This window comes from Urocitellus parryii, chromosome 2, assembly GCF_045843805.1.
Source record: "Urocitellus parryii isolate mUroPar1 chromosome 2, mUroPar1.hap1, whole genome shotgun sequence".
NCBI classification, from domain to species: domain Eukaryota; kingdom Metazoa; phylum Chordata; class Mammalia; order Rodentia; family Sciuridae; genus Urocitellus; species Urocitellus parryii.
The window spans coordinates 31996224-32020533 of record NC_135532.1 but is presented as its reverse complement, the minus strand read 5'-3'; the positions used below and the strand labels follow the sequence as shown (position 1 = coordinate 32020533).

The following is a 24310-nucleotide window of genomic DNA, read 5'->3' as shown; positions in this document are numbered from 1 at the left end:
ATCAGCATCACATAATTTTTTAAAACATGTCTACTTTTAGATTTCCATGGTTGCATTTATAACTGCCACAAATGTGCCACTACTTCATCAACATGAAGAAGAGAAATTCTTCCTAAATGCCAAAGGTCAGAAGGAAACTTTGCCCAGTATATGGGACTCACCTACCAAACAACTTTCTGTTGTTGTGCCTTCCTACAATGAAGAAAAACGGTGTAAGCTTCATTTAACTTTTTTGGCAAGGGGAATTTGGGGGGAAAAGGAAATTTTTGAAGTGTTTTGAGTTTGCTATGTTTGCAGACATGGGCTGTGGTGAGTGCATTTTTGGTAACTATAGTTCAGAAGAAGGAAACGGCATCATGAGGTAGTGGAACTGAAGTGTTCTAGGAAGGTAGTAAGATGAAGACAGATATTACAGATGAGAATGACTCTGGAGGGACTGTGAAAGGAGTTATCAAATAAATTGGGACTTGTTCCATACATAAATGTATGCTGGGGCTTGGTAACTAATTTTCAATTTTTTTTCCTTTAAGTGCCTGTGATGATGGATGAAGCCCTGGGCTACCTAGAGAAGAGACAGGTATCTTACTTTCTTTTTCAGTTTGATGTTTCCAGTTAAAACCAGACCAAGCTAGATGCACCATGGGAGACAGTACTGGCCACACTGATCCCTGAACCACCTTCTGGCTCCCTCTGCTAGCCATCAGCAGTACATAGGAGGCCACCTCCATAGGCCAGCCAGGAGGTGACCCAGGACAAATCAGAAAGCTGAAATTTCTCTTTGTGTATCCTCCTATCCACTTTTTATCCTCCTGGTGATGTATCTGAAGTTAAGTGACAGTGCACATCTGCACATTTTGTATGACAGAACAATGCAGTTTTTACTTCCGTAACTTTTTAAAAAAGAAGTATGTTTTTAAAAGACTTCTTTTAGATTGAAATTCTTTTGTTTCTTTATTATTCTCTAAAGCTCCCCTCTCAGGTATTTTCACCTTTTTTCTTCATGAAGACAAGAAAGTAACACATACCCTTTGTTTATAGCATTAATTGTCTTTAGAATCCTTGGAAAGGCTAAGAATTAAGTGAGCTTTATAACTTGTTTTTTTGTTTGTTTTGTTTTTTATTGTTTTTTGGGGTTTTAGAAAATTCTTCATTTTGATTTACTTTGCTTTGCGAGTTTTTTGTGTAAAAGGAAGAAAGCAGACTTGTTAAAAGAAAGGGAACCATTACCTACTTAAAAATTAAATTTAGAGAAAAAAGAAAGCAGAGTGAGCCCTTAGTATGTGTGAAGTATCTACCTCTTCTATTACATATGATCTTTATATCAGCCACGTGAATTAGAAAATGGGCCAAAAAGTTAAGGTGCCCATGGTTATAAGACTAAGGAGTGGTCCAACCGTTGGAATATGCTCTCTCCAACTTCAGTCTTCCTGGGTTTTTTCCCCATACACTTGTAGCCTCTCTCCAGTGGGCCTTAGCACCAAAAGTACCTGGCTTCTATCTGTACATATTAACACTAAAACAGTTGTTTCTTAGTTATAGTTTTATTAAAATTCTTGACTATTGTGCCAGTTTATTTTTTCTTCTTGCAGAAACAAGATCCTTCATTCACTTATGAGGTGATAGTAGTTGATGATGGCAGTAAAGACCAGACTTCAAAGGTAAATACATGTGCTCTTAATCTTGCCAGTAGGTAGAAAATCTGGGTTCATTTAGTACATATGAAATCTTTCTTTAGTTAAAGCTGTGCCTAATACTGTCTGATATTATAGTGTGGGAAGTAGGAAAAAAAAACAGATTTTATTTAATTTATTTATTTACTTATTTATTTATTTATTGGTACTGGGGATTGAACTCAGGGGCTCTCAACCACTGAGCCACATCCTCATCCCTATTTTGTATTTTTATTTAGAGACAAGGTCTCACTGAGTTGTTTAGCACCTTGCTTTTGCTGAGGCTGCTTTGAACTCACGATCCTCCTGCCTCAACCTCCCCAGCCACTGGGAATATAGGCATGCACCACTGAGCCTGGCTCAGATTTTATTTATGGAAAATACGCTTATTGTTCCACTGTTTCACGTGGTTAGGGAGGCTTTGAAGATCACCAGATAGGGAGGGAATCTACCCAACCACAGTTTACTGTGGCCTCTTTGCCCACCAATTTGTATTTCCTTTTTTCCCTAAGTGTAATTTCTTTGTATTCCACCCTGACTTACAGATTTCTAAAGCTGTCATTACAAATAGGAACCTCTCCTCATATCTGCCACTGGGTTCAAGTATGCCCTTTGGCAGGCTCCATGATGATTTATCTCTGGGAGGTCTTACCTCTGGGAGATTTCCCTCTCATGTCTATAATCCTAGGACACTTATACCAGAGTTCATGAGCCAGAACTTGGAGAAAGGGCTACTGACTTACTTAGAAGCTTGGGAAGTACTTGGCAAAGATTTAGATCAGTTAGGATTCATTCCCTAGGGCCGGACACATTGTCACTGTGCAAGATTGTGGCCATATCTGCAAGGAAACAGGGAACATGCATTGTTAGGTGGGCAACTAAGTAATGGTAACTGTCATGGTGCTCCAGTAAGAGTACATATAAGGGTCCATGGCCACATTTGTTCGTTGAGAATATGCTCTCTCAGGCAGTACAAATACAGCTGGCCATTCATATCTGTGGGTTCCACGCCTGCAGATTCAACCAACCATTAATTTGAAAATACTTTTTAAAACTTGCATCAGGGGCTAGGGATGTGGCTCAGTTGTAGAGTGCTTTCTTAGTATGCTTAGGGCTCTGGGTTCAATCCCACCACACACACACACACACACACACACACAAATACACCTATACTAAATATGTGTAGAGTTTCTTTCCTTGTGATTATTCCCCCCAAAATATAGTATAACAACTATTTTGCATACTGTTTGCTTTGTATTTAGTACTATAAGTTGATTTAAAGTGTACAGGAAGATATGTGTAGGTTTTGTTCAAACAGTATGCCATATTATATATGGGATTTGAGCATCCTTGGATTTCAGTTTCCTGGGAGGTCCTGAACAAATCCCTGTGGAAAATGAGGGATAAATGTATTAACCTTTGCCTTTAAGTAAGTCACTGCTGTGGAGGAAGACCTATTATGTGATAAGTAACAGTTGAATGGGAAAATACTTTTGGAGCAAAAGCAACTACAAAATTAGTGTTAAGATTATACTTTTGGGGAGGCCGGGGCTGTGGCTCAGTGGTAGTGTGCTTGCCTAGCATGTGTGAGGCATTGGGTTTGATTCTCAGCACCATGCATAATTAAAATAAATGTCCATCAACAATTAAAACATTTTTTAAATTTTTTTTTTTTTAATAAAAAAAAATGATTATACTTCTTGGGGCTGGGGTTGTGGCTCAGTGGTAGAGCGCTCGCCTAGCATGCACAAGGCACCGAGTTCGAGCCTCAGCACCACATAAATGTAAAATAAAGATATTGTGTCTACCTAAAACTTAAGAGTAAATAAATAAATAAAGATTCTTTTTTGGCTGGCTCACACCTATAATCCCAGCAACTCAGGAGGCTGAGGCAGAAGGATCACGAGTTCAAAGCCATCCTTAGCATTAGCGAGATACTTAGCAACTCATCAAGACCCTGTCTCTAAATAAAATATTTAAAAGGTCTGGGGCTGAGGCTCAGTGGTTAAGCACCCCTGGGTTCAATCCCTTGTACCAAAAAGAAAAAAAAAATGATTATACTTATTTTTTCCTGGAAAAATTGAGGACGAGCATGGAAGCCAAGAAAAAGAACTGATATTTGAGCTAAATCTAATCTGGCCTGACAGGTTGACATGAAGGAAAGCATGTTCTAGGGAAAGGTTTAAATATGTTCTGGAGACCTCAAAACTGCTGATACACAAAGTGCTAATGCAGCAACATGGAGAGCTGAGGCTAAAAAGTTATGTGAGGCCCACATTGCAGAGGGTTTCATATGCCATGATGAGGAACTCCTTTTAAAAAGTAGGTCATCATGGAGAATTTTTGAACAGGGCTTCTAAGAACTGATTTATTTTCATATTAGAAAGGGGAGTGAATTAGGGAGGCAAAAGACATGGAGACTTCAGGGGATAGGATACTATGGAGTCAAGAGGCATTTTTTATTCTATTCTATTTTTATACTATTTTATTCTATTCTCAGTACTAGGAATTGAACCCAGGGGCACTCTACCACTTAACTACATCCCCAGTCCTTTTTATTTTATTTTGAGCTAGAATCTTGCTAAATTGCTCAGGCTGACCTCAAACTTATGATCCTTCTGCCTCAATCTTTAGAGTAGTTGGGATTATGGGTGTCATCACCACATCTGGCTCAAGAGGCATTTTAGAATCAAATTGTAATAATAGATGATAGAATTGGAAAATGAGTCTCAGGTTTTTAACTTGAGCTAAATGATGATGCCATTTGCTATGAGAAATTTAGAATGAGCAAAAGTAGGAACAGATGATTGAAATTCTGGAATTTTTGTATCTAATATACATCTAGGTGACAAAGGGAAGAAGTCTGGACTATAAACATGTGAGATCTTAAACATAATATAAGCAGTAATTAAACCCATGTTAAGTAATTAAACTCATTGTGCTTACTTGTTGAGAAGTGACCAAAGACTGCACATAAGCTATGCAGTTGTACAATGTAGGGTACTTGGGGGATTTTCAGCATTAAAGAAGCAAGCCACAGAAAAGAAGTTAGTGATGAAAACTGAAAAGTTACAGTTAGGAGAGAAGGGAAAATGCCAGATGAGAATAGCTTCTTAGCTGTCTACAAAAAAAAAAAAAAAAAGAATGATTGTCAAAAGGAAAGGGGTGAGGGCGCCTTCAGTGGGACAACATTGGTAGAACGGGGATGTGGGGAAGCAAAGGGCATGAGCCATGCTATAACAGATGAAGAAATGCAGGTAGCAAATGTAGATTACTGTTTGACTTTTTTTGGCAGGGGTAGAGGGTTGGTGCTAATTAAACCAAGGACAAGCTAGGCAGGCACTCTACATGTGCTACATCCCCAGCCCATAACTTTGATTATAAATCAGAGTAATGGTAATTGCTTAAGTGAATAGTGAAATTTTAACAGTTAAAAAAAAATTTAGGATGCTAGAGGCTTAAGCAAGCTTGTGCAGGAGTCAGTGGAAAAGAAGAAATGAAAGATTTCAAAGAAAAGGACAAGTTATAGTGTCCTTTTCTACTGAGAGGAATTTGAATGAAAATTGGGAGAGGGGCTGGGGTTGTGGCTCAGTGGTAGAGTGCTTGCCTAGTATGTGTGAGGCACTGGGTTCAATTCTCAGCACCACATAAAAATAAAATAAAGGTTCATCAACAACTAAATATATATATATATATATATTTTTTTTTTTTTTTTTTTTTTTAGAAAAAGAATTGGGGAAAATAGTCCAGGGTACAGAAAACTTCTCTGGTAAATAAGATAAATTACTGACTAAAATAAGTAAACAAGTCATGAAACAGCATCAAGGGCCCTGTCACAAGTTTGAGTTTTTTTGGCAAGGGTAGGGTGTTGCAGTTAACACATGGCTTTCCTTTTTTGACAGCTCAGCTTAGGTCAAGGAGTCAGGAAGAGACAGTAGCTATCTATTCTGCTGGGTCTTTGTAAGGAATTATATTGTGATTTCAGTGACTAATAAGTGGTTCATTGTTGTATCTTGGCTCCAGGAGCTCTACACTCTGGACTGCCAATGTGTACAGTGGGTAGAATCTAGTCACAAGAAAGGGTAAAACAGAGTTACAGTGTTTGAGTCCAAATGAAAAACCCAGTTTATATAATTTTTGGAATCCAAGTTGATTTTCAAACTTATTTCTTTATTTTTTTATTAATATATATATTTTAAATTGACACATAGTAATTACTACATGTATGTGGAATACAATGTGGCATTTCATTAACATATATAATGTGTAATAATCAGATCAGGATAACTGGCATATATATCACCCCAGACATTTATCATTTTCCAGTTAATTTTATTCTGGCTTTTATATAATTTGACAGGTAGCTTTCAAATATTGTCAGAAATATGGAAGTGACAAAGTACGAGTGATAACACTGGTGAAGAATCGTGGAAAAGGCGGAGCTATTAGGATGGTAATATATACTTCAAATTTTTATCTAAAATGGAAAGGTATTTTGAACAACTTCTTTTGCAGATTGTAATACTGGCTGCATGAATACCAATATTTTGAGTTAGCTACATTATGTTTTTAATAATAACTTTATATATCTTAATCAAATCTGAACTTCATGTCATATCTGTAACATACTGCCTGAGTCACAAAAATATCTTTGTTTGTCTTAAAGTTTAAAATGTTATACCTCTGTGTGTGTTTGACATATTTACCAAATAATAAGATTATATGATTTTTTTTTTTTTACATTTTACACAATGTTTTTGTGTATTAAGTTTTACCTGTGTGAAGGTAGTATATTGAGATTGGTAGCATGAACCAAGGTAAATCCTACATGGGTCTCTCCTAATGGAATCTACAATCTATTAGGAAAGATAAGCATTTTGATAAGTGAAAAAGACTTAGAAATGAAGTACAGATGAAGTGCTAAGAAGGTCCCCGTCAAAAGAGTCTACTTTCAGCTGAGGCATTTCAGGTAGAGATTAAGTTACAATGAAAATAAAATAAAAAATCTAGAGAACTGAAAGAAAATTTGGATAACATAGAGGCTTAAATGGCTTTGAGGTTTATTTTTTCCCCTTGAAAAGAAGGCTTGTTTGTTCAGTAGCTCTATGGTATCATCAGTAAACTGGGCTCCTCCCTTTTAGCCATTGCATCCACATTCCAAATTGGAAGGGGGAAAGATGTATGCCAGCAAGTTTGCCCCCTTTTGAGGAGCTTTCCCAGAAGCTCCACTCAATAACTTTTATTTACATCTCATGAGCCAGAACAATATCATGGGCAACCCTGATTTCCAAGGAATACTGAGAATTTTTTTCTAATATTTTCATTCCCAACCAAATTAGAATTACATTCAAAAGCAAAAAGGAAAGAGTGATTCTTGGGTAGGTAACTAACAGTCTCAGCCACTTGAGGAAAATAGCCGATATCACAAAAGAGGTGTCACTGAGGCTAGGTCTCTGGTGATGGTGAAACTAGGTTCCATTTACTTACTGATTGCTTATTTTGAACTGGAGAGTAAATTAACCACCTCAACATAATTATCTTTTTTTTTTTTTTGGATATCAGGGATTGAACTCACAGGCACTAAACCACTGAGCCACATTCCCAGCCCTATTTTGTAACATTCCCAGCCCTATTTTGTATTTTATTTAGAGACAGGGTCTCACTGAGTTGCTTAGCGCCTTGCCATTGCTGAGGCTGGCTTTGAACTCACGATCCTCCTGCCTCAGCCTTCCAAGCCACTAGAATTACAGGCATGTGCCACCATGCCCGGCTCAACATAATTATCACTTGTGATCCTCCTCAGAATTTCTCATAAATTAGGTCCCATCATTTTGATTATATAGATGAGGAAAGTGAGGCATGGATTGGTAATTCAAGGTCACATAGATATTAGAATCAATATTTGGAGTAGGTTAGTTAACTGTGAAATTCTTGCTTTTTACCCTCTGTATTTGAGAAGGGAAGGCCAGAAAAGACCGAAGCAGGAACTCTTAGAATATGTACTAGAATCAGCAAGTTCACTCTAAGTCACAGGTTAGGCCAAAGAGAGAAAAAGGAAATAGGATTGGGATTGGGGGTGTTGTTCAATGGTGGAGTACTTTCCTAGCATAGGTAGGCCCTAGGTTCAATTCCCAGCACTACGAAAAAAAAGAGAGAGAAAAAGAAATAATATAGAATTGATGCAGTTATCCTGATGGGTTTTAAATCTGTCCATTTGTTTAGCCAACATTGTGCCTCAATAGAGATACTAAGATGCAAGATGCCCATTCTGTCCATAAGGATATCATAATTTTGCAGGGAAACATTTTCAGATAGTGTTATAAATGCTTTGATAGAAGTATATACTCAGTGCTGACACCACCCTCTAGTAGGGAACAGCAGAAACTTCCCATAGAAGGTAATTCTGAATGGAGTCTTCAAGGGAGGTTAGGAATTATCTTTATAGAAGTAGGGAAGAGGGATCTTTGCAGAGGAGGAACATGATCAAAAACACAGCAATGTTGACAGATCGCAACAAGGGACCTACCAGTTGTACATGAGGCTTGACTATGGAGATAAGGCCTGAGAGTGGATGGGTTCAGGTCATTAACTTTAGGCTGGGAGCCTAAAGTCAAGGTATAATGAATATTTATTTAGGTTATGATAGTGACACAACAGAAGAGGAGGAAGCATAAGTGGGAGATGTTAGAAATGAGACGGAATTGGGTCTGATAATCAGGGAAAACAGAACCTTTTCTAGGAGTTTGAAAATGACACACAGGCCATGTATATCTATATGTAGAATGGGATAATAGCAGGCTCTAAAGAAACCTTACGAAAAAACAAAAGATAAAGCTTCCACAAGTTTGAGTGCAATTCTCCATTAATGCTAAATAATAACCTCCAGTTCACCATTATAATGTGTTATTTAAATGATTAGTCCTTTATTGTTGTTGTTTTTCTCATTTCAAACTAAGTTCCAGATTTTGTACCTTATAATGCTTTTTCTTTTCTGTAACATCATACATGTTTAGAAGCTAAATTTGATAACTTCTTATTTTCTGCTTTTTTACACATAACCTTAATGGGTTTGATAAAGGGCCATCACCGATAATAATCACTGGGTTTATTCTGTCATAGAATAAATGATTAAATTTCTATCTATATTTAGATGTGTCTTATCTACAGTCACACTATATTATCAAAGCTGCATTTCACTGTACAAACCATGAATAAAGCAGGCTTGATTGCCTATGTCTGTAAGTTATCGGTACTCAAGAGGTTGAGGTGGGATAATCACTTGAGCCCTGAGTTCAAGTCCAGCCTGAGCATCATAGTGAGACCCACCCTTCTAAAAAACACAAACACAAATATATTTACATTTGAGAAGCAATGAACTCACTAGAATACACCATTGAAATTGAGTCAATGTACAGTTTATTTCTGTGTGAAATGTACAAAATTGTATATCCATAATGTATGCAAAAGATTTATTCAAAAATTCAAAATTGATTAGCATAATTTTGCTAAATGTCACACTCTTCAAATAATAAAATAGTATTTGGATATGATCCAAATATATAGTATTTGCACACTTTCTAAATTTTAGTGACATTCTATGTCTTTATTTAGTGATTAATTTAAAAGCTTTACATTTAATAAAGAATATTAAAGATCTATAACCTTATGATTTACTTCATAGCAAATCTGCAAATGTTATTTTTGTTCAATCTTTCCATTAACATGATCTTTATATGCCGCTTTAAGTTGTCCTTGATTCTTTTTAAGCACCATAACACACATATAATAATACATTTGATAAATGTGTGTGTGTATATCCACATATATATGATAGATATTTTATTATTCTTAGTGATGCAGAATACTTTTTATTTATCCAAATGTATTTTACTAACTTGATATTTTCCAGTGTGTTAGTAGAATGACCAAACAAGTTTTTAAAAATGAAATAGGCAATAAATACCTTAAGGAACATGTTAGCAAGAATAACAGTGAACTTTGACCTACTGCCATTTTACACCTAGTATTTCAATCTTGGGTATTTCAGTAAAGCAAATAAATTGAAATGTCATTGAATTTAATCATTTATAAGTAACTTTATTTTACTTGGAATTTTTAAATATAGGGTGTATTCAGTTCTCGAGGAAAAAAGATCCTAATGGCAGATGCTGATGGAGCCACAAAGTTTCCAGATGTTGAGAAATTAGAAAAGGGACTAAATGATCTACAGCCTTGGCCTGTGAGTATAAAAATATAGTGTTAATGATATTCAATCAAGAATGTAAGGTCTAACTAGGCATGGTGTTATACACCGGCAATCCCATTGGCTTGGAAGGCTGAGGCAAGAGAAAGTTCAAAGCCAGCCTCAGCAACATAGTGAGACCCTGTCTCAAAATAAAAAGGCTGGGGATGTGGCTGAGTGGTTAATCGCCATTGGATTCAGTCCCTGGTACCAAAAAAAAAAAAAAAAAAGGAATATAGGGTCTAAAAATTTAAAAGGAATTTTCTTATAAGTTGAAAAATCAGGGTTGGTTGTTTACTTTTTTGTTGTTTGGTAAAAAATTGCTCTATGAGTGTTATAGTCCCATAGCGGAGCTAAGTGTTTTGTTATAAACATTCACTGATATTCTGGACACTTTTTTAATATTCTGACCATATCTATCGCTTTATTTCTAATTGCTTCTGCCAGAGTGTTCTTGGTTTTTTTGTTTTGTTTTGTTTTGTTTTGTTTTGAGTACCAGGGATTGAACTCAGGGGTACTCAACCACTGAGCCACATCCCAGCCCTTTTATATTTTATTTAGACATAGGGTCTCGTTGAATTGCGTAAGCCTTACTTTTTGCTGAAGCTGGCTTTGAATTCACATTCCTCCTGCCTCAGCTTCCCAAGCTGCTGAGATTATAGGCATGTGCCACTATGTCCAGCTAGAGTTTTAATATTATGCATATTTAATGAGGTCTTATTTAAAAGCATAGCCTGAGACGTCTAGATGAAAATGTGAAATGAACCTGAATCAGAATCTTGTATTTGATGAAGCAAGCAAAAATAAATTCACAAAGGTTAAATATAACTTCAAGGCATAGATTTAAAAAATGGAGGTTGAGGAAAGAAAATCCTGGTGCCGTTCCCACCATTCAAAAGCCTTTTAGAGAAAGAAGGTAAACTTATCAAATCCTGAACTTTTACAAAACACTTCTCAGTCTACAACGAACCTAACTGAGAGAATGAAGAAGGACCCTTAGACAACATCATGCAGTACACTTATTTTCTGCCATACAGTATGCCAGGATCTCAGCAAAAGCAAGAGAATTTGCTAGGGCTTGCCAATGTCAGGGTTTCAAGCTAAGTTGTGAGCACAGATCCAAGAGATTAGATCCTTTCCTCAGTGGAGTGTACCCCTGTTCAGGACACCTGACAAAAGTTATAGCAAGGAGCCTGAGTAAGCCAACAATGCCACACAAGCCTCCTCCCTCTTTACTTCCCCTCCATGTAACACTCAGGTCTTGAAACACTAGTTCAAAGGGAAGAACAAGTGTCACAAAAGTAGAAACATATCAAGGAGAATCCATATGTATGGTAGGAGAGCTGCCCATGTTAATCTACGCAAATGAAAATAAATAAATGGCAGTTACATCAACACTTTACTGCCAAAAAAAAAAAAAAAAAAACTAAAGATAGTTTAATACAACAGAAGATAACCGGCCTGGGGTTGTGGCTTAGCAGTAGAGCACTTGCCTAACATGTGTGAGGCCCTCGGTTCAATCCTCAGCACCACATAAAAATAAATAAGTAAAATAAAGGTATTGTGTCCAACTACAATAAAAAATATTTTTAAAAAACCACAAAAACGACTCAGTAGTAGAATACTCATCTAGCACGTGCAAGGCTCTGGGTTTGCTCCTCAGCACCACATAAAAACAAAATAAAGGTATTGTGTCCAACTACAACTAAAAAATAATTTTTTTTAAAAAAAAAGAAGATAACTGATAACTATCTGAAAGTCTGTGTCATTAAAGGAAAAGGATAAAATTACATGTGAGTATTTTGGCTAAAGACAAAATTCTTAATGAAAATTAGAATTCAGCATCACAGAGATTAGAGAGAATTTACAAAGTAAGATTGAAGGCCAAAAGAAGACGAATAGATAGGACTGTCCCTAATGAGATAGACCTAGTTTTAGAAGCAAATATTTTTGTTACATACTAAAATAATTCCTATTAATTATAGTAAAAACCAAACAGTGGAAAAAAGTGAACATACAAAACCAAAAACAGAAAATTTAATAATAATTTTTAGAAATGCAGATATGCCTAGAAATGTTTGTTTAATATTAGTTTGTGGGGCTGGGGTTGTGGCTCAGCAGTAGAGCACTCCCCTAGCAAGTGCAAGGCCCTGGGTCGATTCTCAGCACCACATAAAAATAAATAAGTATTTAAAAAGTTAATTTCAGTTTGTGAAGGATTTTTCTCCTCATACCATCATCCATACCCATTGCCTTTTTTCCTAGCAGGTATCATTTATTTTTATAAATACTAAGTCATTTAACTAATATAATTCTTAAAAGGATATACTGTGAAAATATCCCTCTACCTATCCTGTTGAAAACACTAGCCACTAGCTATAGGTGGCTATTTAAATTTTAAAAAACATAGTTCCTCTGTCTCATTGACCACATTTCAAATATTGTGGCTAGCAGCTACCTTATTAGATAGCTTTTCCATCACCACAGAGTTCTCTTGCACAGTGTTGCCGTGTACTGTGTGATGTGAAATCACTCTTAAATGTTATAGTTCACACTTACTGAAAAGGTGTTTCTTCCACCCTATGGCAAATCATGATAGGATACAGAAAAATGTAATTGGTAATGTTATTGGGTTTGATTTCATGGTTTTCTTTAGAGGCTCTGCAGAGACTTGGTAACTGCTTCTGCGTTCCTTTGGGGGTGGCAGTTGGGGAAGATGACATGGACTTGGACACACGACCTTCTCACCTCCTGGTGACTGGGAAGTATGAGTAGTCTTTTGAGTTTCTGCTTTGTATAGCTCTAATGATGTTCAAGCAGCCCATTCTGTCTCCACTCAGTTATAAAATTCCTCTTAACATTACGTACAGTCTATTTCCTTTTAACCACCCCATCTAGTTGCTGCTTTTATTGCTGCACAAAATAGCCAACTTTGTGGTGTGACAGCCCTTCAGAGAGTCAAAACTATTTTCCATTTGTCTTCTCTGTTTGGGGCTATCATCAGTTCTTCAAGTTTTTAAATATAGTATGTTTCTTTTTCTTATCATTCTGGTAATTTTCCAATGCCATGGCTTCAGTTTGTGTGAATTTTCTTACTACATTACATTGCCATTGAACTCTGTCTCCCCATCGTTCTGTGATACAGTTGGTGTTTCTTTTGCTTTTTATTCCAGAGTGGAAATATGACTCTTTATCTCCATTATATATCAGCTTGTTAAATTTCAGTCTCTAGTGCAATTGCTATTTCCTTCTTAATTCACTTAAGCCACAAATGTGATAAGCATTCCTTACATGGATTCCCCTAATTCCTAAAAAAGGAGTAACTGGAATAAAACTAGAAGTAATGAACAAGAACATGGAGCCAAGCATGGTGGCGCATGCCTATAATCTCAGCAATTTGGGAGGCTGAGGCAGGAGGATTGAAAATTCAAAGCCAACCTCAGCAACTCAATGAGACCCTAAGCAACTCAACAAGAGTCTGTCTCTAAATAAAATATTAAAAAAGGACTGGGGATGAGAGTGGTTAAGAGCCTCTGAGTTCAATCCCCACTACCTCCTATTCCCTCCCAAAAAAAAAACATGGGTTTCATGGTCCTGTCTTAAAGTTACATAAGTGATTTACTAGATGGCAGTAGTTAACTTTAATGCCTTTTGACAATATTTTACGTGCTTAAGTATTTTTTTCCAGTAACATTTTCAATAGCTTCTATGCCAAACTTATTTTTTTTTTAATTTGCTCCCGTTTCATACTTATATTTCCTTTTAGATTAACTGGGTTACATGTCTGGTCTCACTTTTCTTACAAGGTCAGTTTATAAAAGTTACCTCTGAAGATAATTGTTCTTTTAAGGTTTTAAAAATAAATGTAATTAAGTAGAGCTCATTATTTCACACAAAAGTAAAATAGAATGTTTTCATATTAGTTACATATATTTTATTTGTATTCTCTTTTCATATAGTTTTTTTTCCCATTTTTTATTGGTGCCTTGTAATTATGTATATTGGTGGGATTAATTGTCCCAGTATCTCCCCTACATCAGTTTTTTAATGTGCAAAGCTTTCCTCCTATCTTTTAAATTTCCTAATCAGTGGTTATTCTGCCTTGTTTAATGAAAATATGTTTGGTTTTGTAATGATTTTTTTAAGCAAAATCTGTGATGACTACTTATTTCATGGATTAAGTATTCAAAATAAAATCCCAAATCCCTGAACAGGCAAAAATAGATGACAAAAAGTCTGTATTTCATAATTGGAGTAATTCCTCAGGCCCTTAAATTCTCATTGAGGCATAGATAAACAAGTTTTGTTTTTAACCCTACAAATGTCTAGTGATAATAACATGAGAGACACATCAAAGTAAAATTGTATTAGGAAACACTATAGGAAGCAGATACTAACCACACACACACATACCCAGCTCAGTCTAGAGTGATTACTTACTAATGACCATGATGTCACTTTGCCTTCAAATGGTTTAGCCAGTTGTATTTGGGTGCACCAATATTTCATATGTATATGCTTCATTTAGTTGTTCCTTAAAAGAACAAGACAGTTACTGCTTTCCTTTATTTATTTATTTTTTTTAAATGGACCATGTGGACATGGTAGAGGCTAGTCTATTTGTTTTATCTTTGGAGTTTGTGGGTAAAGACCAGACAGTTACACAAACATATTGCTGAGATTTTTGTGAAAATTAAATGAGGAAGAATGCAAAAATAAAAGGGCAGTTTAAAAAATAATTTTTATTATATATCCAGATTATATAATTATATATAAAAATTACATGTATAGTATATATAATAACATAACATATATACTCTGTATATAACAGAAGTTTCAGGAGTCTTTCTCAGTATATCAGTGTGTTTCCTGAATTGTTAAAGAAGGTGACTCAGGACTAGAGCTGGCTCTGAGAGCTATGTTCTAATGCCAACAAATCTAATTCAAAAGCGGATAAGGAACAGCAAAATTCTCTGTTAGGGTGATAATCAATATTTTAGACTTTGTGAGTCACTTATGTTTTGTTTCTTCCTCTTCCTCTCTTCCTCCTTCCCACCTCCTCCCTTTAAAAAGGTAAAAAAAAAACAGTTAGCAAGTTGGCTTTAACTCACTGGCCACCTCCATTCTAGAAGATTTAAACGTTGATCTTAATAAATGTGATTTTTGTGCTAATCACAGAAATTTTCAGAATCTTAATAACCCAATGATTATCAAGAGATAAAAGGCAGGAAGGGATATAGGAGGGATATAGGATATAGGAGTTGGAGGGATATAGGAGTTGGAGAATGACTTTTATCTGAAAAGATTAAATTTGCAGTTCTTAAAGATATATAGTCTGTTACATTGGAAATTGGCTCGAGTGGAATTTAAGTACATAATATTTAAATTAGTCACTGCCTTCTGCCCCAGTGGAAGATAAGTTTCACTAGAAAAGGAACCTTATCACTAAAGTAGTATAAATATTAGGTGCTCAATATATACTTGTGGAACAATTGAATACTACCATATATCAATTCCAAGGAGAAAGCCATGTTTTTCATTTAAAAATGTAGTCATGAATGGTACCCAAAAGCCAAATTCTCTTACAGGAATATATGAATAAAATACCAAATTTGTATAACAACTCATCTGGAGTTTAGGAAAACATTATGAAGAGGTAGATGCAGAACTGATTGTAGAAATGCTGCCAATGTGGCAAATGGTAAGAAGAAACTAGATGTAACATCCAGATGAATAATAGGGTTCTTGGGTTTTTTTCGGGGGGTGGGGGTGTACCAGGGATTGAACTCAGGGGCACTTGGCCACTGAGCCACATTCCTAGCCCTGTTTTGTATTTTCTTTAGAGACAGGGTCTTGCTGAGTTGCTTAGTGACTTGCTTTTGCTGAGACTGGCTTTGAACTCAAGATCTTCCTGCCTCAACCTCCAGAGCCATTGGGATTATAGGCATGTGCCACTGCACTGGTTTCTTGTTTGGTTTTATTGTTTATATAAAGAAAGATTAGAAACAGCCTCAAGAGGAAAATAACTAGCCACATTCCATCACCCAGAAATAACTAGTGTTAATAAACTTTTTTAATGGACCAGTTTTTTTCTGAATATTTATATTTTAGCAACATAGTAGAGTTTTAAATATACTAATATGAAAGCATAAAGATTCACCATGGAATCGTTGGTAGTAAGGAAGTGAAAACTTTTAAGTTATTTAGAGTATGCCTTATCTCTAAAAATCATGTATCGCCCTCCTGCATAGATACACATTGGCATGCTTTTATTTTATTTTATTTTGACATTTTACTCTGAATTTTGAACATACCAAAAGTAGAGTGAATAATAGAATGGTTCCTCTCTGCATCCATCAGCCAGTTATAACAGTTACCAACATTCTGACATAATTCTTCATCCTCCTTTTTTTTTTTTAAGAAAAATTCTATTGTTTTAACACAACCTCAAGATTTTATTGTCTGCCGGGTTTCTGTTCTCTCGACTAAAAGGCTCAGGGGTCACTCTAGTTAAACTGGGCTAACTGGGCTGCACGAAATAACCACACAAGAGACACAAATACCTTTTTCTTTGAGGTTGCTGTGCCGGCTCCTCTGACCTTAAGGGTCTGCAGAAAGAGAGAGAGAGAGAGCAGCGCTGACCCCTTTTATTGAGGAGAAGCTATTCAAATGAGGCAAGGGGTCAGGTTTCAGGAGGCTGAGTCACTGTCAGCAGGTTGACTGACACCTGGGTAGGCCATACCCAAGGGCACAGTAAGAGGAGGGGACACACACAAGGCACTTCCATGGAAGATTCTATCCTAAACAGGGCAAGGGGTTATATTACAAAGGAACAGGTGAACATAGCTTCACCCATGGGGCTATAGGAAGACACACCCATTTTTGTGACTGAGGGCCTCAGCATCCAGCTGGGGAGTGTAATCTCAGTCACCCGTAAGGTTGGCCTCCCACAATTGTCTTCACAATAAAAGATGAAACTCTGAAGTGGATCACTTGATCCTTTCTTTTCTTCTCTCTTCATAGTTCAAGATCCTTGCATCTCTTGGTAGCCATCAGTCTCTTAGATGTGCAGTTGGTCTTGAGACACTCAAGCCTCAGCACACTCTTTGTACTTCTAGCCTTCTTCCAGAAAACTCAGCTTAGTCTCTCCACCATAACCACTACTTCAGTGATAACACCACTTTCCCTGGGCATACAGAGAGACTCCTTGCCCTTTTTTCACTGGGTCACTTTGTGGGGTTAGTGCTTGCCACACTTCTTACAGAAAGTACAGCAGGTTTTAGGAACATCACCACATTTGTTGGAGTGCTATTGGCATGGAAAGGGCATAGCTATTTTTTTTTTTTTTTGGTTGTAAATACAATTTGAAAAGCTGTTTTTGCCAAATGAAATTTTTAAAACTAATTTCAACCATAGTATCTTATATAAATGAATGCATGTTATACTAGAGCTTTTTTTAAAAAAAAATTATTTTTTAGTTGTAACTGGACACAATATCTTTATTTTATTTGTTTATTTTTTAATATGGTACTGAGGATCCAACCCAGGGCCTCGCTCATGCTAGGCAAGCGCTCTACTACTGAGCCACAACCCCAGCCCCACTAGAGCCTTTTAATACTCACTTTTTTTTTTTTAATATTTATTTATTTTTAGTATTTGGCGGACACAACGTCTTTGTTTGTATGTGGTGCTGAGGATCGAACCCGGGCCGCACGCATGCCAGGCGAGCGCGCTACCGCTTGAGCCACATCCCCAGCCCCTAATACTCACTTTTTATCAAATAAGAGAAAGAAAAGAGTAAATATAAAAATTATATGTTGAGTCTGTGTAAATTTATGTTTCTAGAACATGTTGGAAACATGAATCAGCAGTTTTAAATAATTCATATCCATCAATCCAGGAATACATACCCAGTGACCCATCTTTGAGAAATTTATTATAAGGAAATAATTTAAAATGTGTATAAAAGTAAATTTTTGCTTATTTTTTAAATATAGTAGTAAATCTTAATAAGAGTGAAAATTTTAAAATAAAATATCTACTATTAATTTACACGGGCTAGATTTACTGTTATAGGATACCTGTACATTATATATAATTAAGTAAAAATGCAAATTTTAAATACCTGGAGATACATAGAAAAACATGTAATAATATTAACTGGCTATTCAGAGATAATCAATGTTAACATATTGCAGTATTTATAATATTTATATGTAATGTATATAAATTGATATATGTATATGCTGTATAATATTTATATGAAATCATGTTAATATATTTATGTATTATATAATACTTATGCATAATAATCTACTAGCATTAGTTATCTGAATGGTGGAATTACAGATATCTAATTATTTTTCTTTAGATTAATTTATTATTTGTTTTTAACAATGCTTTTGAGAAATGCTCAGGGGACAGAGCTTTTGTAATCAAACCTTTACTCTTTAACTCAGTACTTCACTTTCAATACTAGCTTTTCTGTTTCTGCCCATATTGAATAAGAATGATTAATTTTAATACCTGATTTTCCTGTTATTAATTCCTAAAATTGATTCAGCTTTGTTTCAATATCTCTACCTCATTTGCAGCCACTTTGTCTTTTGGAATGCCTATGCCAGTTTCTGTTTCCATTTCAGTGTGTTTCTTTACTTTGGATGTGGAATTCAAACAGACCTATGTTCAAATTTGATGTGATCTTGAACGAGTTAATCTATGTACCTCACCTACCTGTTTTATGATGTATGAATAATGAGCCCAACTTCCTAATCCTGAGGTCATGATTGAAGCAAAATGTTTAGTTTGTGTTCAGCACTTTATAATAGTGCCTCTCTTTTAAAAATTTTTTGATACTGCAGATTAAACCCAGGAGCACTTTACCATTGAGCTACATCCACAGCCCTTTTTTATTTTAAGAAAGGTCTCACAGAGTTGCTGAGGCCAGCTTCAAACTTGTGATACTCCTGCCTCAGCCTTCTGAATGGCTAGGATTACAAGCATGTGCCACTGTGCCTGACTACTAGTACCTCTGATGATTAATATTAGTCTTTGTGCTTGATTTTTTTCCATCAGAGCTAATTCTAGTGTTACGGTTTATGATTGTTAACACAAATTGAACTTATCTATTTCTAGTCTATTCCTTCTCTGTAGTGACTTATAAAAATATATTTAACAGCAAAAGTGCTAGAAAAGAGTTTGTTATTGTTTTTGTTTTGTTTTGTTTTTGGTACCAAGAATTGAACCAGGAGTATGCTTAACCATTGAGCCACATCCCCAGCACTTTTTATTTTTTATTTTGAGACAGGTTGCTTAGGGCCTCTACTGAGGCTGGCTTTGAACTTGCAATTCTCCTGCCTTAGAGATTCTGATTAAATCTTTTCCTTCTAGAATATAATAGTACTACTTTTTATCACTTTTAAAAGCTGACTTTCATAGTAGTATAAATGTTTATTTTGAAAAATCAAAAGAAATTCAGGTATGTTCTAAATGAAGCTTAAAAGAAAGAGACTTGATGCTGTATACATTTTCTAATGTGGGAAATTTTTAAAATACAAATATCTTTCATTCCTGAAAAACAGCCAACTTTTTGAAAAGCCATTTAGATTAATTCCAATGATAGTGAGATCTGTCTCAGGGATTCAGTACTTGCTTCAGAATTCTTCTTATATACAAAATTCTCTTAAAAGCTTTTAGGGAATTATGCTGGAAGAATAAATGAGATTTTAAATGAAAGGTTTTGCTTTGAAACTGTTTTTAGTGTGATTTACATTTTAAGTCAAAATTCATTTTTATCTCTTGTAAAAAATGTTACTGTTCTTTTTGGGTTCAAAATTAAAGCTTATTTTCCATATTCTGTTTGAACTATTTTAACATGGTTTTTCTTTAAGAAAACTATTCTCTCCTTTTCTGTACAAAGTACCTTAGCCAGATGTTTTAGTCAGCTTTGTCACTGCTGTGACTAAAAGACCCAACCAGTACAATGTAGAGGAGGGGATTCTGGTTTCAGGGGTCTTAGTTCAAAGGCAGCTGGCTCCATTCTTCCCAGCTCCAGGTGAGGCAGAAGATCATCACAGAAGAGTATGGTGGAGGGAAGTGGCTCACATGGTGATCAGAAAGCAGAAACTTCACTTGCCAGATACTAAATATATAGCCCAAAGCCACATACCCGCCATGACTTACATCCTCCAGCCACACCCTACCTGCTTTCAGTTACCCTACTAGAGATTAATTTACTGATTAGATTAAGGTTTAGATAACCCGATCATTTCTCCTCTTGCATTGTCTCACACATGAGCTTTTGTGGACACTTACAGCCAAACTATAATACCAAAGAAAGAAGGGGATAAATTTTCATTACTACTAAAAATAATAGGCAGAGAATATAACCTATAATTCTCAAGAGAAATTGTAAGACTTTCCAAAAGTTTTGTTGTTTTTTGGGGACAGAAGGGAGTTGAACCCAGGGGCACCTAATTCCTGTGCCATATCCCCAGCTTTTTTTTTTTTTTTTTTTTTTTGGTTTTATTTTTGTTGTTGAGGGTTGGGTCCCAGGGATTGAATTCAAGGGCACTCGACCACTGAGCCACATCCCCAGCCCTATTTTGTATTTTCTTTAGAGATAGGGTCTCACTGAGTTGCTGAGTTGCTGAGGCTGGTTTTCAACTCTCGATCCTCCTGCCTCGAGTCTCCTGGAGCCACTGGGATAACAGGTTGGATTACTATGTCCGGCAAGGATGTGATGAAATAGTCAATATCAAGTCCAATTAGTGGGAATACAAAGACTCTTTTAAAGAAAAATTTGACCCATGTGCATTAAAAAAAAAAAAATCATTTAACTTTTAACTTAGTACTTAGATTTGAACTTAAGAATTTGAACTTCGTATTCTATTTCTGTTATTTTTTTCCCCCAAAATTCAGAAATCCAAAATACAGGTAGTTTTATATTGGAAAATGTTCTTTCAGTTACCTTTATAATTAGAAATTAGAAATGTCCAATGAATAGGCAGAGAATGAAATTATGATAAATCTGTCCAATTAAATAATATCTTGACCTCTCAATTGGCATAAAAAGTAAAGACTACTATGCATCGCTATTATGAGAAGTTTTGGGGGTTTTGTTTGTTTTTTGTTGTTTGATACTGAGGATTGAACCCAGCAGGGCTTTACCCTGCTAAGCCACATCCCCAGCCCTTTCTATTTTTGAGACAGGGTTTCACTATGTTGCTTATGGCTTTGCTAAATTGCTGAGGCTGGTCTTGAACATGAAATCCTTCTGCTTCAGCCTCTAGAATTGCTGGGATTACAAGTGTGCACCAACATGCCTAGTTTTGGCAAATTCCTAAAAATAATCAAACCTGAATCTTATCAAGCCTCTACATTTAACTGTGCATTTAAACTGCTGTGTTAAATGTCACCATATGGAAGTAGCAAACTCCAAAACCTAGGAAAGGACAAATTATTGATTCCTTCAACAAATGGTTAGAAAAACAATTTTAAAGAGATAGGGAAGTTCATTGATAAAAGATGTATTAACCAATTTGCATAGCTTTTCTTTTGCTCTTGAGTCAAAGAAACTGAAAATAATTGTGTGATCATTGGGCAAACTTGAAAACTATGTATCTGATGGTATTATGGTTTGGATATGAGGTGTCCCCCTAAAGTTCATGTGTGAGACAATGCAAGAATGTTCTGAGGTGAATTGATGAAATGATTGGACATGAGAGATGTAACCTAATCAGCCCATCCTAATTTGGAACTGACTGGATATAACTATAGGTAGGTGGGGTGTGACTTAGAGAAGATGGGTCACAGGGAGCATGTCTTAGAAGAATGCATCTGCCTTTCAACTTCTTCCCTCCTGCCTGACCCCTCATGAACTGAGTGACTTTCCTCCCATCGGCCCTTCCACCATGATTGCTGCCTCTCCTTGGTCCCAGAGCAGTAGAATTGCCCACCTTTGAACTTGCAATCCTCCTGCCTCTAAAACTGTGAACCCAAATCAACTTCCCCTCTAGGTTGTTCTTGTCCACATCCATGGTAGGGCTGATGCAGAATTCTAAATCAGAATTTCTGAGGTTTAACTATGATCAGGCCTTTGGACCTTATTGGGTGATGTCTACTCTAAAAAGATTAGACCAGTACACCCCCTAGGGCCAGGCAGATGCCAATCTCTGCTGAGTATCTTTAACTCACGGACCTCCTGAGAACTCCACTGGTAGGGTGGGATAACCAACTCTTGATAGGTCTCACACATTCCACCACCCATAAATATGACCTTTCCCTCAAAAAATTCTCAGCCCCCTGTGTCTGGACCCTCTTTAGCTGGTCATATAAGCCACCAGATTCAAAGGAAAAGCCAGCTACATTAATGTGAATCCCCCTGGGAATAATCTTCTCTGTGTCTGTTTCAATCCCACTCTCTAGGTACACCCTAGGCCACATGTAGGCACTAACTGGAGAGTATGCAGTTTTACTATGATCTCCCAGGATCCTGCAGCAGCAAACTACAAAAGGGGCTCTTTAAGATGGCCATGTGCCTCAGCTCTCCACTTGCCTTTTGAGAAACATGGAGCACTTTTCAAACACAAGACAGCTATTCAGCTTCTGGTTTAGCTAAGTTCAGACTGCTCTTCTGTTCTACAGGTTTTCCCATGCCAAATGTGTCTCCTACATTTCTCTCTCTGTGTTACCCCTCCAATCTGTGGTGACTTGGCACTGCTGCCATCTCTGGCTTGGTTCTGTTGTGCTTTTGTCCTCTGTTCAAAGCACCCGAATTTCTGAATCTCTATAATTCTCTTATCAGTATTGAATTTCAGTGAATTCACTGTCATCTACCTCACAAAGAAGCAGTACTTCTGCTGCTTGAATCCTGAGGATAGAACAACTAGAAAGTACACCACCATTCCTCTAATCCAACATCTTTCTCTCTCCTTGGTTCTTTATTTTTCAATAGTAACCCTAAAATCTGTTTTTCTAGTTCAATGAAATTTATTTTAGTATATTTATTGGCATAGCCTTAAGTTCACAGATTAACAAGCAGTAACTTTTTAATGCTGTCATATCTTCTTATCCAGGATCCTAGTATTTCTTGAATTTTGGTTTCTTTTGTTTCCTATGGTATTATTTATATATTTATTTGTTGCCACATTTCTTATAAAGTTTATTTCTGAATTTTTCTCTTTTGTTGATGGTATACTTCCACTCTATCTTCCGAGTATTATTTGTACAAATGAAGGCTAAAGTACTATACATATATTCATTTTATGCCCACTCATTCTTTAATTATGTTCATAGTAGTTTTTAAATTATTAATCTTGGATTTGCAGTGTACATAACATTTGTAGGTGATTCTTTTCTTTCTAATACCATTCATTTTTTTTCTCTCCAATGATATTGATATTTTTATTCAGGAAAAAATATCATTTAAAGATACACATTTTAAACTAGTGCTTTCTCCTTTATTTAGCCCTATTCAAATTAAATTCAGTGTCCTCTTACCAAGTATTATTAGACTATTCAAAGCTATGCATATTTTGACCTCCTCAGTAAACTTTTAAAAATGTTTAAGGTTATTTATTTTTTTTAATGTTGCTAAAAATAAGATATTACATTGAAGATTTAGATTTAGAAATAATACTTAAAATGTGAAAAACTATTTCATTGCTTTTTTCCCTTAGGATCAAATGGCTATTGCATGTGGATCTCGAGCTCATTTGGAAAAAGAATCAATTGCACAGGTGAGAGTTTGCAGTAACTGGCATGGAATAGCAGTTCCCCCAACTCCTTTTTACATGTAAATTTAACAAGAAATAGGCTCATATATTTAATCTCTTAAAAATGAGGTTCCCTTCAAACTCATTTAAATTTTCATTAGCACATTTCTGAGTTGATTTTTTTTTAAGTATATAGGAAGGATATAGATTTCATTTTGACTTAAGAGATAAACAATTCTTTTGATTTTCTTTTTTTAAGACAAAGTATCTTCATTCAGTCATAAGTGTGACTTATGTGTTTTTTGGACCAGTCAACTTGCCTTTAGTTTTTCTATATCAGCATATTTGATACTTAAGTGAAATACAAGTAGAGCATCCTTAACCTGAAAACCCAAAATCTAAAACCTTGAACACTAACATGGTACCATAGATGGAAAATTTCACAGATAAAACTTTGTTTCATATACAAAATTATTAAAAATTCTATGTAAAATTTGCCTTTAGACTATTATATAATGTATGTATGAAACATAAATTAATTTCATGTTGGGGCTCAAGCCTATCCCCGAAAATATCTCACAATATAAGTGCAAATATTCTAAAATCTGGAAAAAACATAAAACAACTGGTCCTAAACTTTTTGAATAAGGGATACTCAAACTATTTTGAGATTCTTTCAAAGT

General features: G+C 35.8%; 1 protein-coding gene and 1 pseudogene across 5 annotated transcripts in view; one reads left to right on the top strand and one right to left on the bottom strand.

Moving 5' to 3' along the window:
* Positions 1–24310, top strand: part of Alg5 (ALG5 dolichyl-phosphate beta-glucosyltransferase) — a 41758-nt gene that overhangs the window by 5467 nt on the left and 11981 nt on the right. For 4 of the 5 annotated variants that reach the window (XM_026395105.2, XM_026395107.2, XM_077795157.1 and 1 more), the window contains 6 exons: positions 41–212; positions 531–577; positions 1590–1658; positions 6031–6123; positions 9796–9909; positions 23592–23651. In XM_026395105.2, coding sequence (XP_026250890.1) covers positions 47–212; positions 531–577; positions 1590–1658; positions 6031–6123; positions 9796–9909; positions 23592–23651 — 549 coding nt within the window. In that variant the 5' untranslated portion in view covers positions 41–46. The remainder of the gene's footprint in view (positions 1–40; positions 213–530; positions 578–1589; positions 1659–6030; positions 6124–9795; positions 9910–23591; positions 23652–24310) is intronic. The other variant, XM_077795158.1, reaches the window with a different exon arrangement.
* LOC113187345 (large ribosomal subunit protein eL42-like) lies at positions 16840–22745 on the bottom strand (annotated as a pseudogene).